This window comes from Hemibagrus wyckioides, linkage group LG16 (genome assembly GCF_019097595.1).
Source record: "Hemibagrus wyckioides isolate EC202008001 linkage group LG16, SWU_Hwy_1.0, whole genome shotgun sequence".
Classification (NCBI taxonomy): domain Eukaryota; kingdom Metazoa; phylum Chordata; class Actinopteri; order Siluriformes; family Bagridae; genus Hemibagrus; species Hemibagrus wyckioides.
In genome coordinates, this window is record NC_080725.1 from 7,559,030 (window position 1) to 7,581,344 (window position 22,315).

The 22,315-nt window shown below is 35.6% G+C and overlaps 3 protein-coding genes across 5 annotated transcripts in view; 2 read left to right on the top strand and 1 right to left on the bottom strand.

Annotated features, from left to right (window-relative positions):
- The first annotated feature begins 3,104 nt into the window (after positions 1-3,104).
- On the top strand, positions 3,105-10,557 carry tmem120aa (transmembrane protein 120Aa). Of its 2 annotated transcripts, XM_058412137.1 has the most exons (12): positions 3,106-3,507; positions 5,811-5,929; positions 6,097-6,213; positions 6,410-6,469; positions 6,688-6,783; positions 7,340-7,429; positions 7,610-7,675; positions 8,322-8,383; positions 8,482-8,574; positions 9,047-9,111; positions 9,529-9,597; positions 10,097-10,557. In XM_058412137.1, exons 1-12 carry the CDS (start codon positions 3,430-3,432, stop codon positions 10,205-10,207), a joined length of 1,026 nt encoding a protein of 341 aa, XP_058268120.1. In that variant the 5' UTR covers positions 3,106-3,429; the 3' UTR covers positions 10,208-10,557. The 2 variants fall into 2 exon arrangements, with proteins under 2 accessions (XP_058268121.1, XP_058268120.1); XM_058412138.1 differs by lacking the exon at positions 7,340-7,429 and having other exon boundaries at positions 3,105-3,507.
- Positions 10,345-20,025, bottom strand: rhbdd2 (rhomboid domain containing 2). Its single transcript, XM_058412136.1, has 4 exons — positions 19,686-20,025; positions 19,105-19,509; positions 18,610-18,760; positions 10,345-15,954 (listed from the first exon to the last, which is right to left on the bottom strand). The coding sequence occupies exons 1-4, from the start codon at positions 19,864-19,866 to the stop codon at positions 15,591-15,593; spliced, it is 1,101 nt and encodes a 366-aa protein (XP_058268119.1). The 5' UTR covers positions 19,867-20,025; the 3' UTR covers positions 10,345-15,590.
- Positions 20,026-21,115: 1,090 nt separating this feature from the next.
- Positions 21,116-22,315, top strand: part of LOC131366993 (adhesion G-protein coupled receptor G2) — a 33,469-nt gene continuing 32,269 nt past the window's right edge. Inside the window, exon 1 of one of the 2 annotated variants that reach the window (XM_058412134.1) lies at positions 21,116-21,564. The gene's annotated coding sequence lies outside the window, so the exon portion shown is untranslated. The remainder of the gene's footprint in view (positions 21,565-22,315) is intronic. The other variant, XM_058412133.1, reaches the window with a different exon arrangement.

Consider the following 22,315-nt stretch of genomic DNA (forward strand, 5'->3'; position numbering starts at 1 on the left):
GAGAATCGCAGCATTGTTACTGATATGGGAACGAGTTATGTTTGTGAGTGTGTGTGTTGTCCTGCACTAGGTGTAGATGGGCTATTGTTTTAAGATAACACCTTAATTGTGATTTGTTCTTGTGTTCTTGTGAAGTTTTACTTGTGGGTGGCGATTTAACCCCACTACTTATAGCGGGTACAGAACAACTGCATGCTGCTTTTGGAAAGTATCTGTGTGAGTTAATAGAGACACATGATTTGTGTGACAGCTGGAGAGATTTTCGGAAAAACTTGAGGCAGTAATCATGCACTGCATGCTGTTAATTAATTCACTGCTTTAGACGTTGTTAATTTTAGAGTGTGTTTTATGTTTATCTTATAAAGCCATCTCTTTGCAGCAGTCGTGCGATGTGGCAAATGAAGATATTTTTCAACAGTATACTTATAATCGTATCAAAACAACCTATTTTAACATTATCCGCGAGACATATAGAAATTTATTTAAATACCATTGTGTTTCCAATCAGTTTCTAATAATAAAATGTGGGCCTACAAAAACCTTGGTGATTACATATGAGCATGTAAGGGGTTTGTAATTTTTAGACCTGGAAATCAGCCATGTGAGTGATAGACTGGCTGCATGTGTCAGAAATCTAATGAGATGTTGCTGAAGTGTTGTTTGTGCTTAAAGGAATGTCAAATCAGCACAAAACGTGTAATAAGTTTGATTAAAACAAAATTAAGTTGTACTCAGCTTTATCAAGTCAAGTCAAGAGGCTTTTACTGTCATTTCATTCAGGGGAGTACAGGATCCAGTTGCAGAGGGAGGAGTTCAGGCCCAGCAGTCTCAGCTTTTCGATCGAGTCCTGATGGTGTTGAATGCTGAACTGAAGTCCATGAACACCATTTGTAAATGTGTGTTCTTTTTGTTCAGTTGTTTTAAGGGCCAGATTGAGGGTAGTGGTAATGGCATCAACTGTGGAGTGATTGGGGCGACATCTGCATGGTGGGTCTTGATGTGCTTCATGACAAGCCTCTGGAAGCACTTCATTCTTTATGCATGTAGGAACAACAGTGAAATGTTGTAGTTGTCCATGAAAATATAAACTAGCTGGTCTGCACATTTCTTGAACAGTCTGCCAATAATGTTGCCTGGTCCAGTAGACTTTCGTGGGTTAACTCTGCATTCTACACATGCTCACATAATATGCTGATGACCTGCTTTTCTACATCTTAGACTGTTTATCATGCATTAATATCATCATCTATATAATTTAGGTAATTTTTCAGTTTCCATGGTGAACATCTCTAAAAGTAAGTGTATGCCTGTGAATACACAAGCTAGGCATATACCTAATACTGCTCTCCCTTTCTGAATGGGTTTAAATATTTGGGTATCAAAATTATACAGACTGTTCATCCAAAATTCATATATTTATTTTAATGCCTCCCCATTGGTTTATCCTTGGCTTTTTTGTATGGTAGATAAGCTCATTTCTAGATTCACATAGAATGGGAAAGTTCCAGGTATTCAGGAAGAGTATCTTTAGAAACAAGTATTTAGCTCTTCTGCTTTGGTAATTTTAATAATTCATATTCCAAATTCAAGTTTAATTAGAGAGATCCTTTTCCTCCCAAAAGGAATTTCATATATGTTTCTTTGTGACTACCAACAACCCCTCATTTTTAGGTAAATCTTCCTTCGAAGTCTCTGGCAGATTCTCAACTTTTAAAAAAACACCTTTCCAATTGTATGGCTTTATATCATGAATATATTTAATACTCATGTCTATAAACAATATAAAGATCAGGAACATCAGGAATAATTAGGAGAAAGAGCCTGGAATAAAATTTTCAGATGGAATTTGGAGCAGTGCACCACAAAGAGTGAATGGTAGTACCTTTGTGCACAATTACATTTAATAAAGTTTAAGGTTCTGTACCGTTTGAATAGACTCTTTCAGTGCTAATTTTATAAGGCTTGTATAAAATGTCATGTACCTGTAACAGATTTAAACCACATGTTTTGGTCTTGACCTGATTTGATTATTTATTAGTTCACGGTAAACAACACCCTCTCTAAAGTTTGCGATGTACAACTGAAGCAGTGTGCTAAAATTAGTAATTTAGTGTTCCAACTAGTGAATTAAATTTGACTCATAGGCACATCATTGTTATTGCATTTGAATCCTTACTGGCTCAGCTACAACTCACCTAAAGCTGTGTATTGGTTTCAGGATTTGATGTTATTTTTGCATTTAGAAAAGACTGAATATTTAATTACAGGTTCACAGGTTCCTTATTATTATGTCTTCTTCTTCTTCTTATTATTATTATTACTATTTCCTACCACATGATTACTCACTGTGGATAATGTTGTGGTTTAATGTTGTTGCTGGGAAGTAATGTTGTTGTCTTCTGTTATTAATTGCAATATTCCTGGTACACCTCTCTAAATGGAGGACTATGTTCTTCCATTTAGCTATTTATTATATTCTTGCATATATACATAAGGGCAAGGCTCATGAAATTCAGCAGTGGAGTGACCTCATTGAGCAATGACCCCCTTGCCAAGGAATTAGTGCCTATGAACTCAGAAACTACACTGACCTAACAGTTTCCCCACAAGCCCTTAGTTGTTGTTGTAGAAAGGACATTATTTAGTTACATTTACATTATTTACTGTCCAGTGTCACCCAAATGAGGATGAGGTTCCTTTCTGAGCCTGGATCCTCTCAAGGTTTCTCCCTCATATCATCTCAGGGAGTTTTTCCTTGCCACCGTTGCTGCAGGCTTGCTCATTATGGATAAAATAGGGATAAAATAGTAACTTTTATTTAAACTATATATATATATTTTCCTTCTCTGTTTCTCTATTTCTGTAAAGCTGCTTTAAGACAATGTCCATTGTTAAAAGCGCTATACAAAGAAATTAAGTAAAATCAATTTATTATTAAGTTGTTTAATTACTGATTCATATGTCTCTGTACAAATAATTTTTGCATTTGTTCCTACAAATAAAAATGACAAATGTTTGCCGATTCTGTGGGTGAATACTGAATAAAAATTCCACGACACTTTGCATAAAGGCATACATAAAGGACCTTTATTTTATAATGGCGAATCCCGTGACTAACATGGTAGGGCGTTTGACATCATGCGTTGCCAAATAGTTGGTTCTTATTTACAATAGTGCACTAAGTAGGGTATACATAACGGACCATACGTCATTGGTACAGCAGGTTCAATGTGACTCCGTTTGGAATTGAACCATAATCATACGCCTCTGTTCTGGTCGTCTTCTACTGCTCAGAAGACACCCGTCCATCAAAGAGCGAACTAGCTTACAAGTTATATATTATTTATTTTCGAGCGAATAAATCGCTTTAAACCAGCTTGTTATAAAGATACAGCTATCTAGACTTCTTCAGTCAACAATCATTACGAAATGTTATTTAGCCCAAACTCTCTGACCGAATGTTTACAGGAATGGGAAGATCTCGAAAAGGACTATCAACAAGTTCAGGTGAGAGGGCAGCAATTTATTTACATTTTACAGCACCAAGTAATACCTTATCTGATGACTGTAGCCGGCTAGCTAGCGAACAATTCTTCTGCAGAGCTACAACGAGCCAGCTTGTTGTGAGCTAATAAAGTTCGTAATAGTGTTGGATAGCCAACTTAAAACTTAAAACATAATTCTAGTAGCTAGTCGTCGCGTGAAGGATCCTACAATCTACTCAACAGACTTCATGTCCCATCAAGTCCCGTCTAGCTGCACTAACTGAAAAAATAAGACTTCTTATTTTCCCTTCCGTATTTTGTTCCACGATGTACAATGCCGTGCCTGTAGATGGCGCCATGAAGCGTGCTAAATTATGTCTACAATCAAGTGAACGCTTTAGATAAACGATGAAAATTTTTTGTGTTGTTTTAAACACCTGACAGCTACATATTTAATATGTTTCATGTATGTTATAGATACTCACTATGAAACAGTTACTCTAGGAATTTTGAAAATGGCCCTGTGAACTTAGCATTTGAAACATACAGGCAAATGGCACTTTATGCCTATTCCCCATTGTCTCCTCATTTTCAAAATGTCTGAAAAAATTAACTGCTTATGAAAATATTTTAATGTGCTTTTCAGCGCACTTTCAGAAACCACAAAAACAGGACAACTCACAGCTTTCATGCCATCAAGTACAGGGGTGTGTGTGTGCGTGCATGCATGTCTCATAAGCTCTGCCAGCTATATCTCTCTCTCTCTCTTGCTGGTTACATGAGTCACTGTACTTACAAAGTCTATTTGTGGTACAAATAGACTGGTGGTAATAAGAAACAGGTGAGATTCTTCACACGCTACATGCTGGTTCAAACCACCTACAAAACAGTGGACTGTAACATCTTGTGGACAGAGCTCTGGAAGGACTAGTCGTTGGGAATAAAGTTTTTGATCCAACTGAATTATGATTTCCTTCCCAGTCCACCCAGTCTCTTCAGCTGTGGTATATAGCAGAAACTCAAACATGCTCACTGTGCTATAGAAGAGGAACCTTGGAGCATATACTGAGTGGTTGCACAATTGTACAGAGATCACATGTAGTATGTAACAGCCTGCATTTAGACAGATCATAACTTTTGTCAGAACAGGAGAGAAGCTGCAGCCTAACTAATTAACCATGTAGACTCCTAGCCCTGAGAAAATTGGATAGAAGATGTAAAAGTTAGAGGGCATGACAGGCAAGTGCCAGAGCCAGGGATGAAGTGCTCAATGTTAGCTACAGAGGCTTCACAGGTCAGTGTCTGTCCCTTGCTCTCACAGTGCTGCACATTAGGAAAGCTATGAGAAGTGCTACAGAGGCTGCAGAAAAGGTATCGCAAAGGATTATGTCCATGGGATGCACAAGGTAAAAGAGAGCAAACCCTGTTAAGTGAGCTAGCTACAATGACATCTTCATATTTTAGATAGGTTGAGATGAATGTTGATGTCAAGCACTAATGCAGGTATGGCTCTGGTTGTGTAAGATAGTTATGTTCTATAGCAATGAGCATGCAATAATGGTGCCACTTGGGCTTGCTACTGCCAAATTCACAAGTATATTATATTATTTATAATATAAATAATATTATTTAAAATTCCCACAATATAATTTCTTCATATTAAGGGTTTTCATATTTTATTTCACCTATTTATAAAGGCAATTGTCAGTTTTTAAAAATGAGGAGATGAAAGCATAGAATGTTTGTTAAGTTTAGAGAAAGTTTACCTGTTTGCAAAATGGCAAGTTGACAGGGCCATAATTTAAAATTTATATAGTATTTTTTTTAACTGAGAGTTTTTTTTTATCACACCTATTGCAATTGTGACATTTGGAGAAAATGGGGAGATAATGGCATAGGAATTAGATTCAGTTTGCCCGTATGAAACATTAACACAGCCATTACTCAAAATTCTTACAATAATATTTTATCCTAGTAAGTATTTATACAATACCTAAAACATATTTTCTGTGCAGTGTTCTCTTTTAAGTGCAGGATTAACTCAATTGTATAAGTAAATTTATTGCAATTAATGTAACCTACTATAGCCATAAGATCATCCACAAGGCCTGGATATTTAAAAGTTCTGGAACCAATAATGCTAATATGAAGGTGGTGAAAAAGAAGCCAACTTTTCCAGGAAAGTTATTAAATATTAATATAAGCACAGTGCCCTTTATCTAGATAAATATACTTTATAACTAGCTAAATAAGTTTCTTGATCATGAGATTTGCTGAGCTGTTTTTTGTATAATTAATCATCTTAAGTGTTTCTTGCATTTTCAGGAGACCCATCGGCTCTACAAACAAAAGCTGGAGGAGGTTTCCAAATTACAGAATAGCTGTTCAGCTTCTATTTTACGACAGAAGAAAAGCCTAAAAGAACTTTCAGCGTCACTTGAAGAGTAAGATTTACTTTGGCATTAACTGGTCTAACTGATGTTTGTTGAAGGGCTTTCTTACTTAAACTGTCACAGCCTGGTCAAATGTGTGCATAGGCTACTTAAAAGTAATGTGCATTTTCATTCACCTACAAAACAGATTTGCTTTTTTTTATTGTCTATTTCTTCAGATGCAAACAGAAAGGGAGCCCAGAGGACATAAGCACTATAGGTTGGATTCAAGAATCAATGAAAGAAAGACCAAATGTCTTTTTCGAGATGGAGGCCTTCCTGCCCAAGAGAAATGGGTAAAGTAAACGAGAGGCAGCCACATCTTCAATACACATTATCAGATATTTAACTAGGAAGCATGACAGCATTGTTGACTTACTGATAGCTGCATCTATGAGACATAGGCTGTTGTATGCAAAATGATTTAGGTATAGGTTTTTGATTACATAAGAGGTTACTGTCCTGCAATTCTTTTGCTCACTCTGTTTCTAGGTTATACCTCAGTCTTGTGCTTGGAAATGTGAATGTTACCCTCCTTAACAAACAGGCCAAGTAAGTATTTGATCAGCCTTATGCAGCATTTTAAAACTTTTTTTCTAAATATGACTTTATGCATTTAGAACACATGTTTATTTATGCACATACTACTAGTACATTTTACAAAGATTTACATAATCTTTTACATAATTTTAATAAACTTTGAGTGTAAGGTCTTAATTTTGGGAAAAAAATAATGTGAAGAAAATCTTTTCTTTCTTAATGCCTTTCAGATTTGCCTATAAAGATGAATATGAGAAGTTTAAGCTCTATCTGACCGTTATACTTCTACTTTTCTCCTTTACATGTCGGCTTGTGGTCAGCTACAGGTATTTACAGCATCTTTTGTAATGCATTAGGTGGCTATTTTCTGTCCTAATTTATTTCAATCCCGACCACCTTGGTGTATTTCTGTTTTCTTTGTTCTTTGTGGAGTCAATAGTAATGGAAAGTCATGCCCTAATGTATGCAGCCTGTGAAAGGTACTAGTCTAGGACTTTCTAATGGAAGGATATACAGTATATGTAACCATGGTTATACAGCCAGGACCAGTTGATAGGCTGCACACATGAGGTCATGCTAATGGACACAGTGGGATGGCTTTGCTAATAATACTTAAAAAATATAAGACAATGGGAACTCCATTTTCAAAGGAAACCCTCCCTGGCAATCCTCATCTTGATCATGGTAACCACAGTTATATAGATAACTTAAAAATCTAGTAAATTCTTATAATACTGTTTTATTTGAGAGTACAAAAGAAACAACTCTTCACCCCATTCTTTATAAAGTCATTTTTGCATTTTTTTTTCCTTTTGGAAGAAATGAATGTTTATTTAAAAAAAAAATATTTTAAAAAACTATACCCGTTTCTTTCATTAACAGAGTGCTTGATGCCCTTTTCAACTTTCTGCTGGTGTGGTATTACTGCACATTGACGATAAGAGAGAGTATACTTATTAATAATGGTTCTAAGTGAGTAATATCTGTGTAATTGTTTCTCTTTCTGTCTGAAGTGAAAATACTAAAGGTAATATTTAGTGTTAAATCTTTTTTAATGCAGTAAATTGATGAACATTCAGCTTTTGAACTTGAGTTTATTTTGGTAGCATCTTGACCTCTGACCAGGGTTTTCTGTGTTCTTTGGTGTTGCAGGATTAAGGGCTGGTGGGTATTTCAACACTATGTCTCAACTTTCCTCTCTGGAGTAATGCTGACTTGGTAAGATTTGCTGTATCGTTTTCAGGACTGAGAAATTATGTATTTTAACTGTATTGGTTGTATAAAACATAATTTAACAGTAGATCTAAAGCAGACATATAGACATTATAGACATATTTATGTTATTTTTCAGATAAACTGCTATTAGCAGTCTAATATGTGATCATTTATATATTTGGTGAGGTCCAACAGTCTGAGTCTGAGTGGGGTCCACAATCTGAACTAGTGAAAATGCTTCAGTTTTGCATAATTTTACAAGTGTTATTATTGACCACAACTTGTAATTGTAACATAGAATATTTTCTGTTACACTACCTACCCCTTTTTTGCTTTAATGATAGTTTATACTCATGCTAGCATTTTTTATGCAATACCTTATGTATCTAATGTAAGTTTATGCAAAACCTTATGATAATTTTAGATCAAATCCAACAGAGTCATCTGAACGCATGCTTCAGTAGAAGAAATTAAACATGAGGAAAATCTGAACTTTTGTACAAAGCAGTGTACAACATGGTCAATATCACAAACTTTTAAATAGATAGGTTACCCATACAGTATATCCAGAGTAGGATAATAGCTAGTAAACCAGCTTCTTTTCTAGAACAAGGAATTATTGATGCCATCTGTTTGATCTGTTTCACAGGCCTGAAGGAGAACTCTACCAAATGTTCAGGAACCAGTTCCTGTCTTACTCTATGTATATAAGTAATATGGCTTCTTTTTACTCTCATTTCTATCAGAGTCATATTGAGAGGTTTTTCTGTATGTAACAAGGCACATTTTGCCCCTCACATTTCACACAGATTTTGTCCAGTTTCTTCAGTACTACTACCAGAGTGGCTGTTTGTACCGGCTTCGTGCCCTGGGAGAGAGACACAACATGGACCTCACAGTTGGTGAGATACAGTATGCTCTAAATGTTTTTCAGTATGCTAACACACATTCTGTTAGAAAATATAGGCATGTGTTTTAATTAAAGTTATGCACCACAGAAATATCAAGCTCTAATGACAGTAGGGGTAGGGCTGGGTATTGTTACTGGTGTTTTGCACATCAACAATTTTAAATATGAGGAAAAGTGGCAAGCATTACAGTACAGTCCAATATACCATGTACATACTTCTGGATACTATCATCAGTAAAAGTACTGATAGTAAAAAATACTATCATTCAGAAAAGATGCTTTTCCTTTTTCAAAATTCAGTGCATTGTACCACATTATCAAATCAGATTGCACCACAATATAACATGCCAATCCTGTGTGTGTCCTGATCAAACATTCTTGAATTGTATAATTGTTAAAAAAAAAAAAGCAGCATAGTTTTATTTTCTTTTTAATCATACTGTATGTACATGTTCTATCCTCAGAGGGTTTTCAGTCCTGGATGTGGAGGGGATTAACTTTTCTGTTGCCTTTCCTTTTTTTTGGCCATGTGAGTATCATAGTGGGTTTCTCGTCATTGCAAGTATGTATTCTTTGGACTTCAGTGGTTCAACATGCATAGTCTATGTGACCTTTCAGTAATAGTGTAGTAGATGGCAGCAATTGCAGTTAGAATATCATTTATACTAATAGTAGACTTCTGTCTGAAGGTAAATGTGTAGAGATGAAAACTATCAATCATTGATTTATTCATAACTGTGTTGTCCTGGTCAGGGTCCTGGTTTTGGGTCTCAAAAACAGAGAAACAGGCATATTTCACAGAAATAAACTTTGGAATAAATTTCCAATCCTTGCACAGAATTTGTGTAATGTAATGGAAGATCATACCAGTGTGTCATAAGATAAAGATTTTTAATATATGATTTAATGTATGTGACTTTTCTTATTTTCGTCTGTGTACTTTCAGTTTTGGCAACTCTACAATGGAATTACACTTTTCCAAATGGCTCAACTGCCAGAATGGAAAGAGTGGCAGGTAAAACATAAAAATACAGCAAAAAATGCAATAGTTCAAGCCTCTTTATGTTTTAGCTATTAATGGCCATTAGCATTAAACTGCCTTTAACCTGATCAACAATTTATTTTACAGTATATTATATTTTACAGTATATATAAAAAAAATAACAAAACTGAAACTCATTGTTCCAGTTTGTTGATCAACATAACAGAAGCCTTTGTTACATATGTTAAACAAAATACAGTTTCAGAGCACAGTTTTGTCAGAGTGCATGTTCAGCCATGATATTGGCCCCCCGGTAGCAGAGAGGGTTAAGGGCCATGCTCAGTCAAGGGCCCAACAGTGGCAGCTTGGAAGTACTGGGGCAATTCTTGTCAGTACCTTAAAAGAAATTATATGAGAGCAATGCCGAGTTTTACTGGTTGAAATACAACCAATATCATGCTGTTTTTTGTGGTATTCTGTTCTTTTATTTTCACAGGTACAAAGTCTTATCATGTCCCTTTCTGTTGTACAGGTGCTTATGTGTGGCTCCACCTTTCTTGTGCTCTTTATGGGGAACTTCTTCACCACACTTGGTGTAGTTTACCAAAAATACACAAATCAGGAAAAAGCAAAAGAGTTATAAATGAAAACCAAATACTCCTGAAGTCTTTGTGCACAGAGAAATACATATGTTGTTTATTTGTTTTGGTGTAAATGTGCTTAATTGTACGGTATATTATTGTGTGAGGTTTTAAGTATCAGTACAGCAGTTATAATGTGTTTTTTTTTTTTTAATTTACAGATTTTAATTTCAAATGTATGCATAAAATGAAAAAGTTAATGGTCAATGCAGAGTTTTCCAGTTTCTTTTCTTCTGGTTGGTGGACTGGCTACTGACATCCTATATAGGATTTATTCCTGACTCAGTGTTCATGCTATAGGCTCCGGATCAACTGTGACACTGACCAGAATAAAGCACTTACTGAAAAAGTATACTTGTATGTATGTATGTATGAATGAATGAATGACAAAAATATTGAAAAAAATATTGAATGCAGCTTCGTATGCTGTGCCTTTAGGCTAAAATATTTTTATTTATTCATAATAGAAATTGCTGTCTGATAACTAAGGATGAAAAGTTTCAAGGTTAAATGTGTTTCTTAATATTTGACTCCAATGATTCCAATAAGTATCTGAATTTAATAATTACTTAGCTTAATAATATACCTTTTAGTTTAGGTATTGTTTTTATACGTTTAACCTTGAACAGCTTCATACTGTCCATTTACTTGCATGTGATATTCATACATCACATGTTCAGACTTTTATATAACCTATTTATTAAAAAGGTAATTGGTTAGCTCAGAGGTTTCTATCGACATGCAAACCTAGGTGATGTCTATTTATTTGTCAGAGGTTTTATTTAAATTTGCATGTATTAGCTTTTTTATTTGCTTGTCAGAGGTCAAATGTGTCTAAAATACTAGAACTTCGGCTAGAAACTATTTCTATCATACAAATTTTAAATTGTGCATGGGATTTTTTGATGAGTACTGATGAGTATTTTAATACTAAGAAAGTTTATTATATAATACACAAATTTAAACTTTGTAAAATAAAATACTTTGTATAATACAAGATATACAAAGAGTATAAAATAAACTCCACAGAAGATTTTAAGAGCATATAGTGGCCACACCACAAGATGCAAACTACACACAAGCAGTAAGAATCAGAAAGCTAAATTGGAATTCACAAAGAAGTAAACAGATGAGCTGCAAAAGTTTTTGAACTAAGACCGAAGGACCTGTGCATTTTTCGGAACATGCAAGCTCACTGGTTGAGCATGATGGTGGTAGTGTCATGGCTCTTGGGCTTGCATGGCTGCTCTTTAATGGACTCACTAATCTTTACTGATGATGTAACTCATGATGGTAGCAGTCTATTTTATTACAGGCAATTGCAAATCTAATTTGTAGGAACTTCATCATGCAGCTCATAATGTCCCAAAACACTCAGCTAACACAACAAAATAGCCCAACAGGGGAATGTGTGGAAGTCGAAATTCTGATTTTTTAAGTTTCATATTTTTTGTAGTATTGATTTTGTTCACGTTCCATTAGTGTAACCTTACGTAGTGTCTGGCTACCAGTTGTGTACTTGTGTGTTTATATGTTCCCTGTAGCACCTTCTGTATATTGAATATCAACATCTTTTCTCAAGTATATATCAAGTATATACAATTTTAAATCATATTAATTGAGGCCATTTTCAGTGGTTCAATAAAAACTAATTTGTTTGCAGCTGTAGTCGGGTGTTTTTTATATGTACCATTTAGCCACTCATTCATCTTTACCTTTTAGAAGTTTTCAGTGTATTTATGTCAAGTGGACATTTTACACAATCCTGAATGTTTTAACATTTTATTAGTGATTGTACAAGAGTTGCTATATATTTTCTCTGGAATAACATGTTATTATTGTGTTATTTGCCTTTTTAATGTTTGTACTATAAAGCATTTGTCATAATGAAAAGTGGACTAACCCATCCATCTACACCCTAGCAATCACCTTGTATACCATAGCAACCCCACAGCATTCACCCGGGATACCCTAGCAACCGCCCAGGAAAACCTAGTAACAGCCTAGTATACCATAACCATAACAAACACCTAACAACACCCTTGCAAGCACCTGGAATAACATAGCGACCACATAGTATCACCTTGGCAACACAAATAGCAATATATATAATGTATTTTCTTCAGGAAACTACATTATAAATACTACAATACCCAGAATCCTTCTCTTGCCAGAAGAATTTCAGGGTATGCAAGTGCCAAGCAGACCCTCCACTAATAGGATGTTTTTACCCATGGGGTACTAACAGCTATACATGAATTTTATATGCCAGCATATACAGTATGTGATGGAAATGTATATAGCCCCCTCCAAAACTATTGGAACAGCAAGGCCAATTCAATTGTTTATGCTGTACTCTAATAACATCTGGGTTTGAGATCAAAATAGGAATACAGCTAGAGAGTTTAGAACATCAAGTTTTATTTCCCGGTAATTATTTGGAGATGTGTTAAATGGCACAGCACATATCACATTTTGTATCAGAACTTAGGTACTTAGGTGATCAAAAATATTGAAACACATAACTGACAAGTGTGTCCCGTTAGTCTGATTGTTTAAACAATAAATAGCTCTGAACATCTATTCTTGGTTTTAGACTTCAGTTTAACCTAGGAAGACTGCATTTTTATGTTATAAAGGATAAGCCAAAATAATGATCAGAGGGAGAAAAGTAGAAGCTGAGAAATAAGGGAATGTCAGTCAGAGGCATTGCACAAACATTGCGCATAGCCAATACAACAATTCGGAATGTCCTGAAAAAGAGAGAGATCACATGAGTACTGAGCAACAGACACTAAACAGGTTGGCCAAATAAAACAATAGTCAGTGACATCATTAACAACCTGCACAGGGGAGGGGTCAAGGTATCACAATCCACAGTTCAAAGAATACTTTGAGAGCAGAAATATGAAGGCCATACCACAAAATCTACTTACTACAATTGGAAGGCCAGGTTGAAATTAACAAAACAAATATAGAAATGAACCACAAAAGTTCTGGAGACCAGACATTTGTGCATGCATTTGACCTCCTCAAGAGGAGACTGAAAGGAAAAAAACCCAGACTGAAACTGAAAGAAGCTGCAATAAAAACCTGGAAATGCATTACACATAAAACCAACAATTTGGTCATGTCAGTTAATCACAGGCTCGAAGCACTTATTGCAAGCAAGGGATATGCAACCAAATATTAAGTTCTTTAATTTACTTCAGGGCTTATCTTTTCCTATACTTTTCTTGCCTAAAAATTGGTTGGTCTCACTTAAAAGGTTTTATGTTTTTATTTTTATATACAAACAAATTAATTGGCCTAACTGTTCAAATAGTTTCAGAGGAGACTGTATTTAGTCCTCCTTTAGCTATTATAATAACCTCTAGTAAGTTCTGCTGTTAACACCTTTAGTAACAATAACGTGTGCGTGAAGGTATTTGTCTATGCACAGCTCTTTAAAGATCTCACCATAGTATCTCAGTGGAGGTGCAGGCTTTGAGTCATTCCAATACCTTTTTCCTTCTTTAGCTATTGAGATGTCAGTTTGCTGGTATGTATGGTAACATTGTCCTGTTGCATGACCCAATTTCGAGTCCAGCTTGAGATACTGGAATGGAATGGAAGTGGTAGCTACAGTGGTTAAGGAGTTGGACTACTGGAAAGAAAGTTGTGAGTTAGAATACAAGGACCACCAGGCTGCCACTGTTGGGCTCTTTAGCATAGCTGCTCAGTTATATACATGAGATAATTGTAAGTTGCTCTGGCATCTACCAAATGCCATCAATGACCTCATTTGTGTCTCAAGAATAAAGTGGAGCTCATGGTTGTCTCAGTGCCTGCAAAACAAGCCCAAACCATCACGTTAGACGGTTGATATGAGGTGGAGGTGGTGTTATGTTTGGTATTCACCAAAAATGGCTCTGTGCACCGTGGTCTTGTCAGTCCAAAGAATATTGGTCCATATTCCAATATTGGAACTTCTGTGGTTTGTTCAGATGAAATTTGGAAAATTTAGGCTGCCAAAGACTTTTAAGAGAAAAGGAGCTTTCTCTTAGCCATCCTTCCACAAATGCCATGCTTATTCAGTTATTTTCTGATTGTGCTGTCATGTGCATAACCATTTAAGGTTGTTCTGTGCTTACAGAGACTTGTAGGTCACAACATGTTTTCAATTTTTTCTATATCTGAGCTTTAAATAGCTTAACCTTGCACTTAATTTGGGAAGATTGGCAGCTGTCTTTAAGGCACTCCATTTGTAAACATACATTTTCACTGTAGAATGGTTCGCTTAATATTGTTTGGATATGGCCTTATAACCATTTCCAGACTGATGTGCAGCAACAAAGATGTCATTTTTCCCCACCTGTTTTGTGAAAGTTGGTTTGATTCTTGGGATATTGTGTCATCTCCTTACCCACATCACAAGTAGAGTTGCATGAAAAAAGTTTTAATGTTTAAAGTTTTAAAGAAAACATTTGTCTAATCTCCACCTTGTGAACATCAAATCATAATAATAGACAAACATTCAATTTAAACTGATAATACACAAACACTTGTAACAACTGTTTAAACATTCATAGTGGAGGTTTTAAAATGTTTTGTATTTATACCGCTCTGCTAACAAATTGTTCAGAGGCTTAATGGAGTCAGGCACTGTCCTAGAAAACAGACAAAATTTGGTTATTGATGGTCTGCTTTTTTTAAAGAAAGGTCTGTTGATATGAACTTTGCTTTGTGACCATGCTTTGATTTCAGCAGACATGGTGGAGGGAGTATCATGGTTTGTAGCTGCTTTCTGTCTCAGGGCCTTGACAGCGTGTAATCATTAGAAGAATAATGATTTCAAAATTGCTTTAAGAACATTTATGAACTTATAACGTGAGGGTAGTACTCTATCACAGGCATGCATAATGGGTCAACTTTGTAAAAAATCTGGAAATAAAAACTGAAATTCTGTACTATCGTTTCATATACTTTTTACCTCAAATTTCTTCAGCATAGAAAAAATAATAATAGACATTACTGTTCCAATACTTTCAAAGGGGGGAGTGTATATAAATATAAGAATGTATACTATATTTATTGTAAATGTGAGATTTCTTTTTATTTTGATGTAGAAATCTGTTTTTCAATTATTTTTGTTATGCAGTATTTTTTACATGGTGATGAGGAAAACATTGAGTGTGAAAATGAGAAAATGAGTAAAGCAATAAAAAATGAGGGGGAAAAAAAAAGGAAACCCTAGGGCACCCTATATCATTTTGTAGGTATAGAGTCACAAAATAAAAACTTATATTTATGTTTATATATGTTATGTTTAACGACAGAGAGCCTGGAAAATGCTCTCCATCTGTTTGTCATGGTGTCACTATATGAATTTTTTGGGTGGACTGCTTAGGTGGATATTGCTAAATGAACAGAGTCTGCTTGAGCTGTTGTGTTTAATGGGTTACCAAAAGACTGTACACCAATATCCTTAGGAGGGCTGCAATGAGAATGGCCATGAAGAGCCTTTGGCATCCAAAAATTTCTGGCCTGATAATGATGACTGTGTCCATGGCTATGTCCACAGTTATGTCCATGGCTGGGCCCAGCACTATATCCATGGTTTTGTGAAGGTATTGTGTAGTTCTGTTGGATAATGGTTGAATTTGACCAACCATCTACATTGCTTGGAGCATTTCCTGATGCTTGAGAAGCAAGCATAGATGCCGAAGCATAAGCCTGGACAGGGTATGATCCAGGCGATGGGCTGCATCTGAAAAAGTTATCAGTGCATTTTATCATCAGAATATTTTGCCATATCAAAACAGATATTAAGACTGATTACTCTGAGATGACTATGATGTGTCATATACTATAAACCAAAGTTTCTTTAACATTTTGTGACCACTTTATCTGTAGAATATTTTTATCAGACAATTTCAGTACAGAATTGTTTTTTTTTTTTACAGATTTGTTTAATATTCATCATTACAAATATTAGCCTCTTTATTTAAATGTGTACAATAATATTTTAACTACACTGGCAAGAAAAAGTTTGGAAACACCTACACATTTATGTATTATCATATCATCTTTATATTTGATCACAGAATATTGGTCAAATCAAATTTGTTTTACTTTAAAATTTGTTTTATGAAAAACAATGGCCCTTTGCAGCAATAACTACCTGACAAATTTGTGGCATTCTACTGATTCATTTTTGTAGATATTCTGTAGTTGTATTTAATAATACAGCAAGTTCAGGAGCAGTGGGGCATCCATTTCTCGAGGAGGACACTCGTAAATACTCGTAAGATGTACATGTGAGCCTTCTACTGCGACTTCTGTCCAGATTGGATCCAGTCGCAGCATGTCTCTGGAGACTACAGTGTACACCTTTTAAAGAAATCCTTAATTACTTGGCTAAATCTTGTAGAGAAACCCATTTCTTTCTCAAGACAAGTATAGACTGAAGTTTCTAAGGAAAGCTGTTTTTGTTTGGCACTTTTTAATTCTTACTTACTTTCACTAAAAATGAGAGGACTAAAAATGACAGGTTACTCTCCCTATAGAGGAGGAGCCAATATAAACTCAGATAATTGGCTCACTGGACATTAGCTTATTTTAAGAGTTTTAACACGACCATCCACATAAATTTATTACCATCCACATTAACACTGATTATGTAGCAAATGGTAGTTGTTTGTAAAAGGTAACCATTGACATTTAGATGGTTGACCTGCTGATTATATTGTTAAAGATGAAGGATGAACATGTTTTCTGTGTTTTGGTATTAATTTTTTTTTTTTTTTTTACATTTCGGTGTTAACATACAATAATGACTTGCCAGTGTATATATTAAAGCCATAGAACTTTCTATTCCTGAACTTCCCATGTACAACACACATTAGGTCCAAGATTACATTATTTATACATGGTGTCCCAAAATTACATTATTTACATAACTGTCTTCCAAAACTTTTCATAGTTTATGTTACAATATCAGTCAGAAGTTTTAGAACACCCCATTTAACTAGTTCTTAAAGCAGTTCAACTGCAGTGAATAACCTGAAATAGTACAAAGGTAAACACTAAATTGCCATAGGTGAAAAAAAAAGTTTAGGTTACCAAAAACAAAAAAAGTACATTTCAAAAGGCCTTGTTCAGGGAAGAAGTAAAAGTAATTCTGCCGCAACAGAGTCAACAGTTTGCATGATAAGCAGCTCACAGGACAACAGCTTCAAGTTCAGCTTAACAGTGGTTGAAGTAAGCAAGTTTCAGTTTCAACTGTGAAGAGATGACATCAAGATGTTTGGTAGGTTGAGTGGCAGTACGAAACTGCTAAGATGGCAAAATAATAAAAAGAGTCTTGTCTGGGCCATGGATAACCACTAGTGGTCTACAGAAGATAGGGTATTATGGACTGAATAAACAAAATTTTAAAGGCAAAGGGCTGTTCGTCAGTGTGTGACATCAACTGTCAGCAAATGATGATGAAGTGTGATGGTCTGGGGCTCTTTTGCTGGATCAATAGTCAGCGACTTGCACAGAGTGCATGGCATTCTGAACCAAAACTACTACAGTATTTTGCAGACCCATGCATTACCCTTTGGGTGGTTGAACAGGGGGTTTATCCTATAGCAAGATAATGATCGAAAACATACCTCTAGACTGTGCCAGAACTACCTTAGAATGGCCAGCACAAACCCATCGAGTTGGTTTGGGATGAACTGGACAGACAAGTTCAGCACTTCAGCAATAGTGCCTAGGAAGAACTTTCTGATCAATATTTTATTTGGTGAAAAAAAAGGATCCCACAATTGTGTTCAGCTGTTATATCTGCAAAAGATAGCTACTTCGATAAGTCAAAAATTTAGATTAAACTTAGTTTAACTTCCATGATTTGTTTGTGTCCAATTGTTCATTTGTTCTATGCTTAAATTTAAATAAAAACTGGAAAAATTGAGGTGTTCTAAAACATTTGACTGGTAGTGTGTATATATATTTCAGATAGCCTTCAAGAATGCCTTTAACAAAAGAAAAATGTGTTGAACTCATTCTCATGGATGGATAAGGAAACTGTTGTAAGGTTGTGGTAGACTTTAACAGAAAACCTGACCAGCACATCAAACACAACACTGTTCCCAAACTTATTAATAAATTCAAAGATTCAAAGACTGAAAATGTTGCCGTTTGGGACACCCTATTTGTTAGTTTTTTTTAATTAAACATATTCAATACATTTCAAACCAGGTAATAACTATAAGAACTGACTACAAAATAGAATAACTGATAAATAACTGATAACAGCAGGTTGTGACACCTTGTATATGCTTCATAGGGCTCACTTTAAGAACGAATGTTAAAAATGATATATGATGATAAATACAAAAAGAAATAATAGCTCATGGAGAAAAGGTTTACTCACATAGTGTGCAGGATCTTTTTTCGCTCCCCTGCAGATGCAGGGATAAAGCGCACACATGTTATTTTCTTTAGCAGTCTGAATGGTGCTATCTTCTCCACTACACAAGCTTTGGACTCAGACATCTGAAACACTGAAAACCATTGCATGCCATCTAATACAAATGCTTCAGTCAAGGACATAATATGTAGGTACAACTGTATTTAGTTAACATCTTGACCAAAGCATTCATTTTGAAATATATTAAATGTTCTAAATATATTATTCTATTTAGACTTCAGACAAAAAAGACAAAATATATAATATATATTCTACTACTTTTAGGACATCCAAAGCATTTAGCTGTCAGTGATAGTAATCAATATAGTCACACTTTTGATATAATCTTGAAGATCATCTGAGAGACTTCATCAGTATGACAAAATGTTTAAAATTACCTGTATGTCAACCTCACACAAATAAATGGTAAAACTTGCACAATAACCAGGAAAAGGATACACATCTGCCCAGTGATTACGGCCAGGAAATTGCATAAGAATACAGTATTTGGGATAAAAAGATAAACAATAAGCATCAGGAACCAGGGAAGAGCTGCAGTGGGCAGAGTAAAGCCTAGCAGGAATGCCTTCCTCATGCGGGAACTGATGGTCACCATGCCCAGCATAGCAAGAGATACTGGGATTAGGCCTGAAACGGAGGTCCTTGAAGATGGGGAAAACAACAACAGCTCCAGTAGTACATGTATAAGGCCAGTAGAAGTAACCAGAAAAAGTAAAAGGTATAGGAATCGCACTGTGCCAACTCCTTTCTCTAGCCCACTGCAAAACAACATCAGTACAGCCACACTAGAAAAGAGGTGGCCCACATCCTTATGGTAAAAGCAGTAGGTAAGAAGTCTGTGAACTGGGTGGGATTAAACAGAGAGACAGAATTAAACTTCATTATGTTTGCATGTTTGTCAATATAAAACAAACGTTCAGCAGAAGATGCATCATACATTGATTATAAATGACGTATTTTTTAGTTAACTGCTGAAAGATGCACGACACTACAATGTTATCTGTGTAATAAAATCTTACCATGGCCGTTGAGAAGAACGCTGGATTCCAGACTTAACGCATGTTCCGAAATGTTACAGTAATTAGTAACGATGCTCAGGACACAGGACAATGTGACTACAAACACGACCCCACTCGTAAACTCGAAAGCTGACACAAAACTAGAAATCTTCCACAATACATTGCGAAACCTGTCACGCATTTTCACTGTAAAAGCATAACGTCCCTTAACCTACATGAAATCAGAAAGAATCGAAAAGATTCGAGATATAGTAATTTCAGGAGCCTGAAGTAGTATCAACTTCCGCGTTGAGGAAACTTTAAACTGTCGTATTCGAGCTTGCTAAAACTGCGCAGAGTTTGCGCAAACCTTGGTCAGTGCGAGTCCTCAATCTGCGCATGCGCACACATTTGCTCATGATTTCGGACGCTACCAGATCTGTACGCTTGTAGCTTGTGGTATTTTGAAACAAACGACGTTATTCTGCAATCCATGACGTGTTAAAAAGACGACAACCTATGCAAGTTTTTTTTTAAACATTGTAAAAATAGCTTCTGGAGGATGAGTTTTCCCCAAATGTAGAAAAAGTTTGGGAGGTGTGGGCATGGTTTAAAAGGTGTGTTTGTGAATAGACTAACAATGACACATCCAGTACCTGTCTGTGGTGGTTATACAGTATGGTTATATTAACTCTTTTACTATCTATCTGTCTTTCTCTCTATCAATGAGCTGTAATATATATTACATCAAAACTATTAACCAATAAAATTATGAGGCTGCTTTGTACAGAGCTATAAATGCCAAGCAGTGTTACACAGATGATTTTCCTCCCACACGTCCTGTGAAATATTTAGGGCAGTAAGGTACTAAGTACAAGCTGAAAAATCTCAGATTTTGTTATACCTGAAATATATTTGATAATATGTTCATGCTATAGGTTATAAAATATATCTTGAATAGTTACAAAGAAAGCTTAATCTTGGGTAATTATTTCATGAGGTGAAACTGAACAAGTCTGGTTGCATTCCTTTCTTCATATCTCAGCAGGTAGACACTACCCTTAGACTGTAGACTGCACCCATCTACAGTCTGGCTTCTCACAATGGCACACACTTATTATCACATTCATCAGATTTGTTTCTTTTCAGTATGTGAAATGCTTCCCCCTCGGTCATGGCCAGCTGGAATCCCACCTGAGCCATGTTATGGAGGAATTCAAAAAGCAGACAGGAAAAACTTTGTATTGTGTTGAGTGAAGGAAATTCAGTTAGACTCGTGTACATAAGCTAACACAAACCAATAATTCACAGGCACGTGTAAGTAATACATTTAAATTTATGGAATTTGGCAGGCGCACTTATCCAGAGGGACTTCAAGAATATATTCCACCAGATATCACAGTGTAACCGTTTTAATGTTGCATATTGTAGATATACTGTTAGTGTTATAAATAGTAACAGGACTGACAAAGAGTAAAAAACTGTTGCGTAAAGTGTGCGTAGGTATGATAAAGGCATAAAGGCAGGGGTGGATACAGCTGACGTCAAACGTTTTGCTTTGCCTCATGAAAGTTTTCTTTTTTGTAGTGGTAGATTTGAGAGACATCGTGTGACAGGGTGGGTCACAATTTCAGGAGAAAGAGGCGGGTTGTGTTGTGCAAGCAGAGCCTGCCTCAGTTTAAGGCAGGTTAATTAACTCAGACATACAGGTAACATAGACGCACGATTTAATTCGAGCACATAAAAGGTTCATAAATCTTCGTCACTTCATAGTGAAGAAGCTGGCGCCACATACAGAGCTGAACCTGGCGGTTGGGAGAAACCGATGGGTTAAGGATGTAAATCATCGTCCCTCCGTAGATGGATGCAAGTCCGCTTTCGCACGTGACAATATAACAAGGTACCGGACGCCCTTATACTATCAAGTTCTGATTACTTAACGTCTACAAAATGCATATATCCTACGTAATTCTGATTCAAAATAAATACTGTATATTCATTCGTAATGGGTTTCACATGAATTAAATCAGAATATTCTAAATGCGAATGCGTAAGTCTAGACTACAGTGTTTACTTCTGATAGTCTACTGATTCTTTTTTAATTTAATTTTTAATTTGGCTATTATTTTCTAATTAATTCAGTATTTGACGATACTTGGTAAGTAAAATGGTAGTAAAATGATGAATTTTAGATTTCTATAAAAGCTTTTCAAATTATGCGAGAAAAGGACCAATGTTCGGAAGCTTCCGTGAATAAAGTCTTTTTCTCAGACGGTATGGACAAACAGTACAAACAAGTATTGTTCATGTGGTGGAAGTATGAGATATTTCCAGATTTACAGTAATTACAAGGCGGAATAACAGAAGACTTATCTGCTAGGTCCTATTATTATAATTCATTTTATGTGAATGAATGTGTTAAGCCACTTGTGTGTGCGTGTGTGTTAGTAAATTAGGTTTTTACTGCGCCTGCGTGTAATATTTATCCATTCAACAGATGGGACCCCATTTTTAATAACTTCCCATTTTAGATGTGGTCATAATAGTCGTGTGGTTAATGTAGCAGTGTTTGTTTTATTATTATTTGCCATTTACTTAAAGTTACCCTCACATTACCTTTAATAATGATCTTTTCCCTGTTAGAAATATTT

What these genes read in the sequence shown, in the direction of transcription:
- rhbdd2 (XM_058412136.1), bottom strand. Translation starts at nt 19,866, where the DNA reads ATGCGTGACAGGTTTCGCAATGTATTGTGGAAGATTTCTAGTTTTGTG. An exon ending in CGTAATCACTGGGCAGATGT is followed by an intron (nt 18,761 to 19,104) that starts GTATCCTTTTCC and finishes CATTTGTATTAG; the next exon opens with ATGGCATGCAATGGTTTTCA. An exon ending in AAAAAGATCCTGCACACTAT is followed by an intron (nt 15,955 to 18,609) that starts GTGAGTAAACCT and finishes TAACTTTTTCAG; the next exon opens with ATGCAGCCCATCGCCTGGAT.
- tmem120aa (XM_058412137.1), top strand. Translation starts at nt 3,430, where the DNA reads ATGTTATTTAGCCCAAACTCTCTGACCGAATGTTTACAGGAATGGGAA. An exon ending in AGGACTATCAACAAGTTCAG is followed by an intron (nt 3,508 to 5,810) that starts GTGAGAGGGCAG and finishes TTGCATTTTCAG; the next exon opens with GAGACCCATCGGCTCTACAA. An exon ending in CAGAATGGAAAGAGTGGCAG is followed by an intron (nt 9,598 to 10,096) that starts GTAAAACATAAA and finishes TCTGTTGTACAG; the next exon opens with GTGCTTATGTGTGGCTCCAC.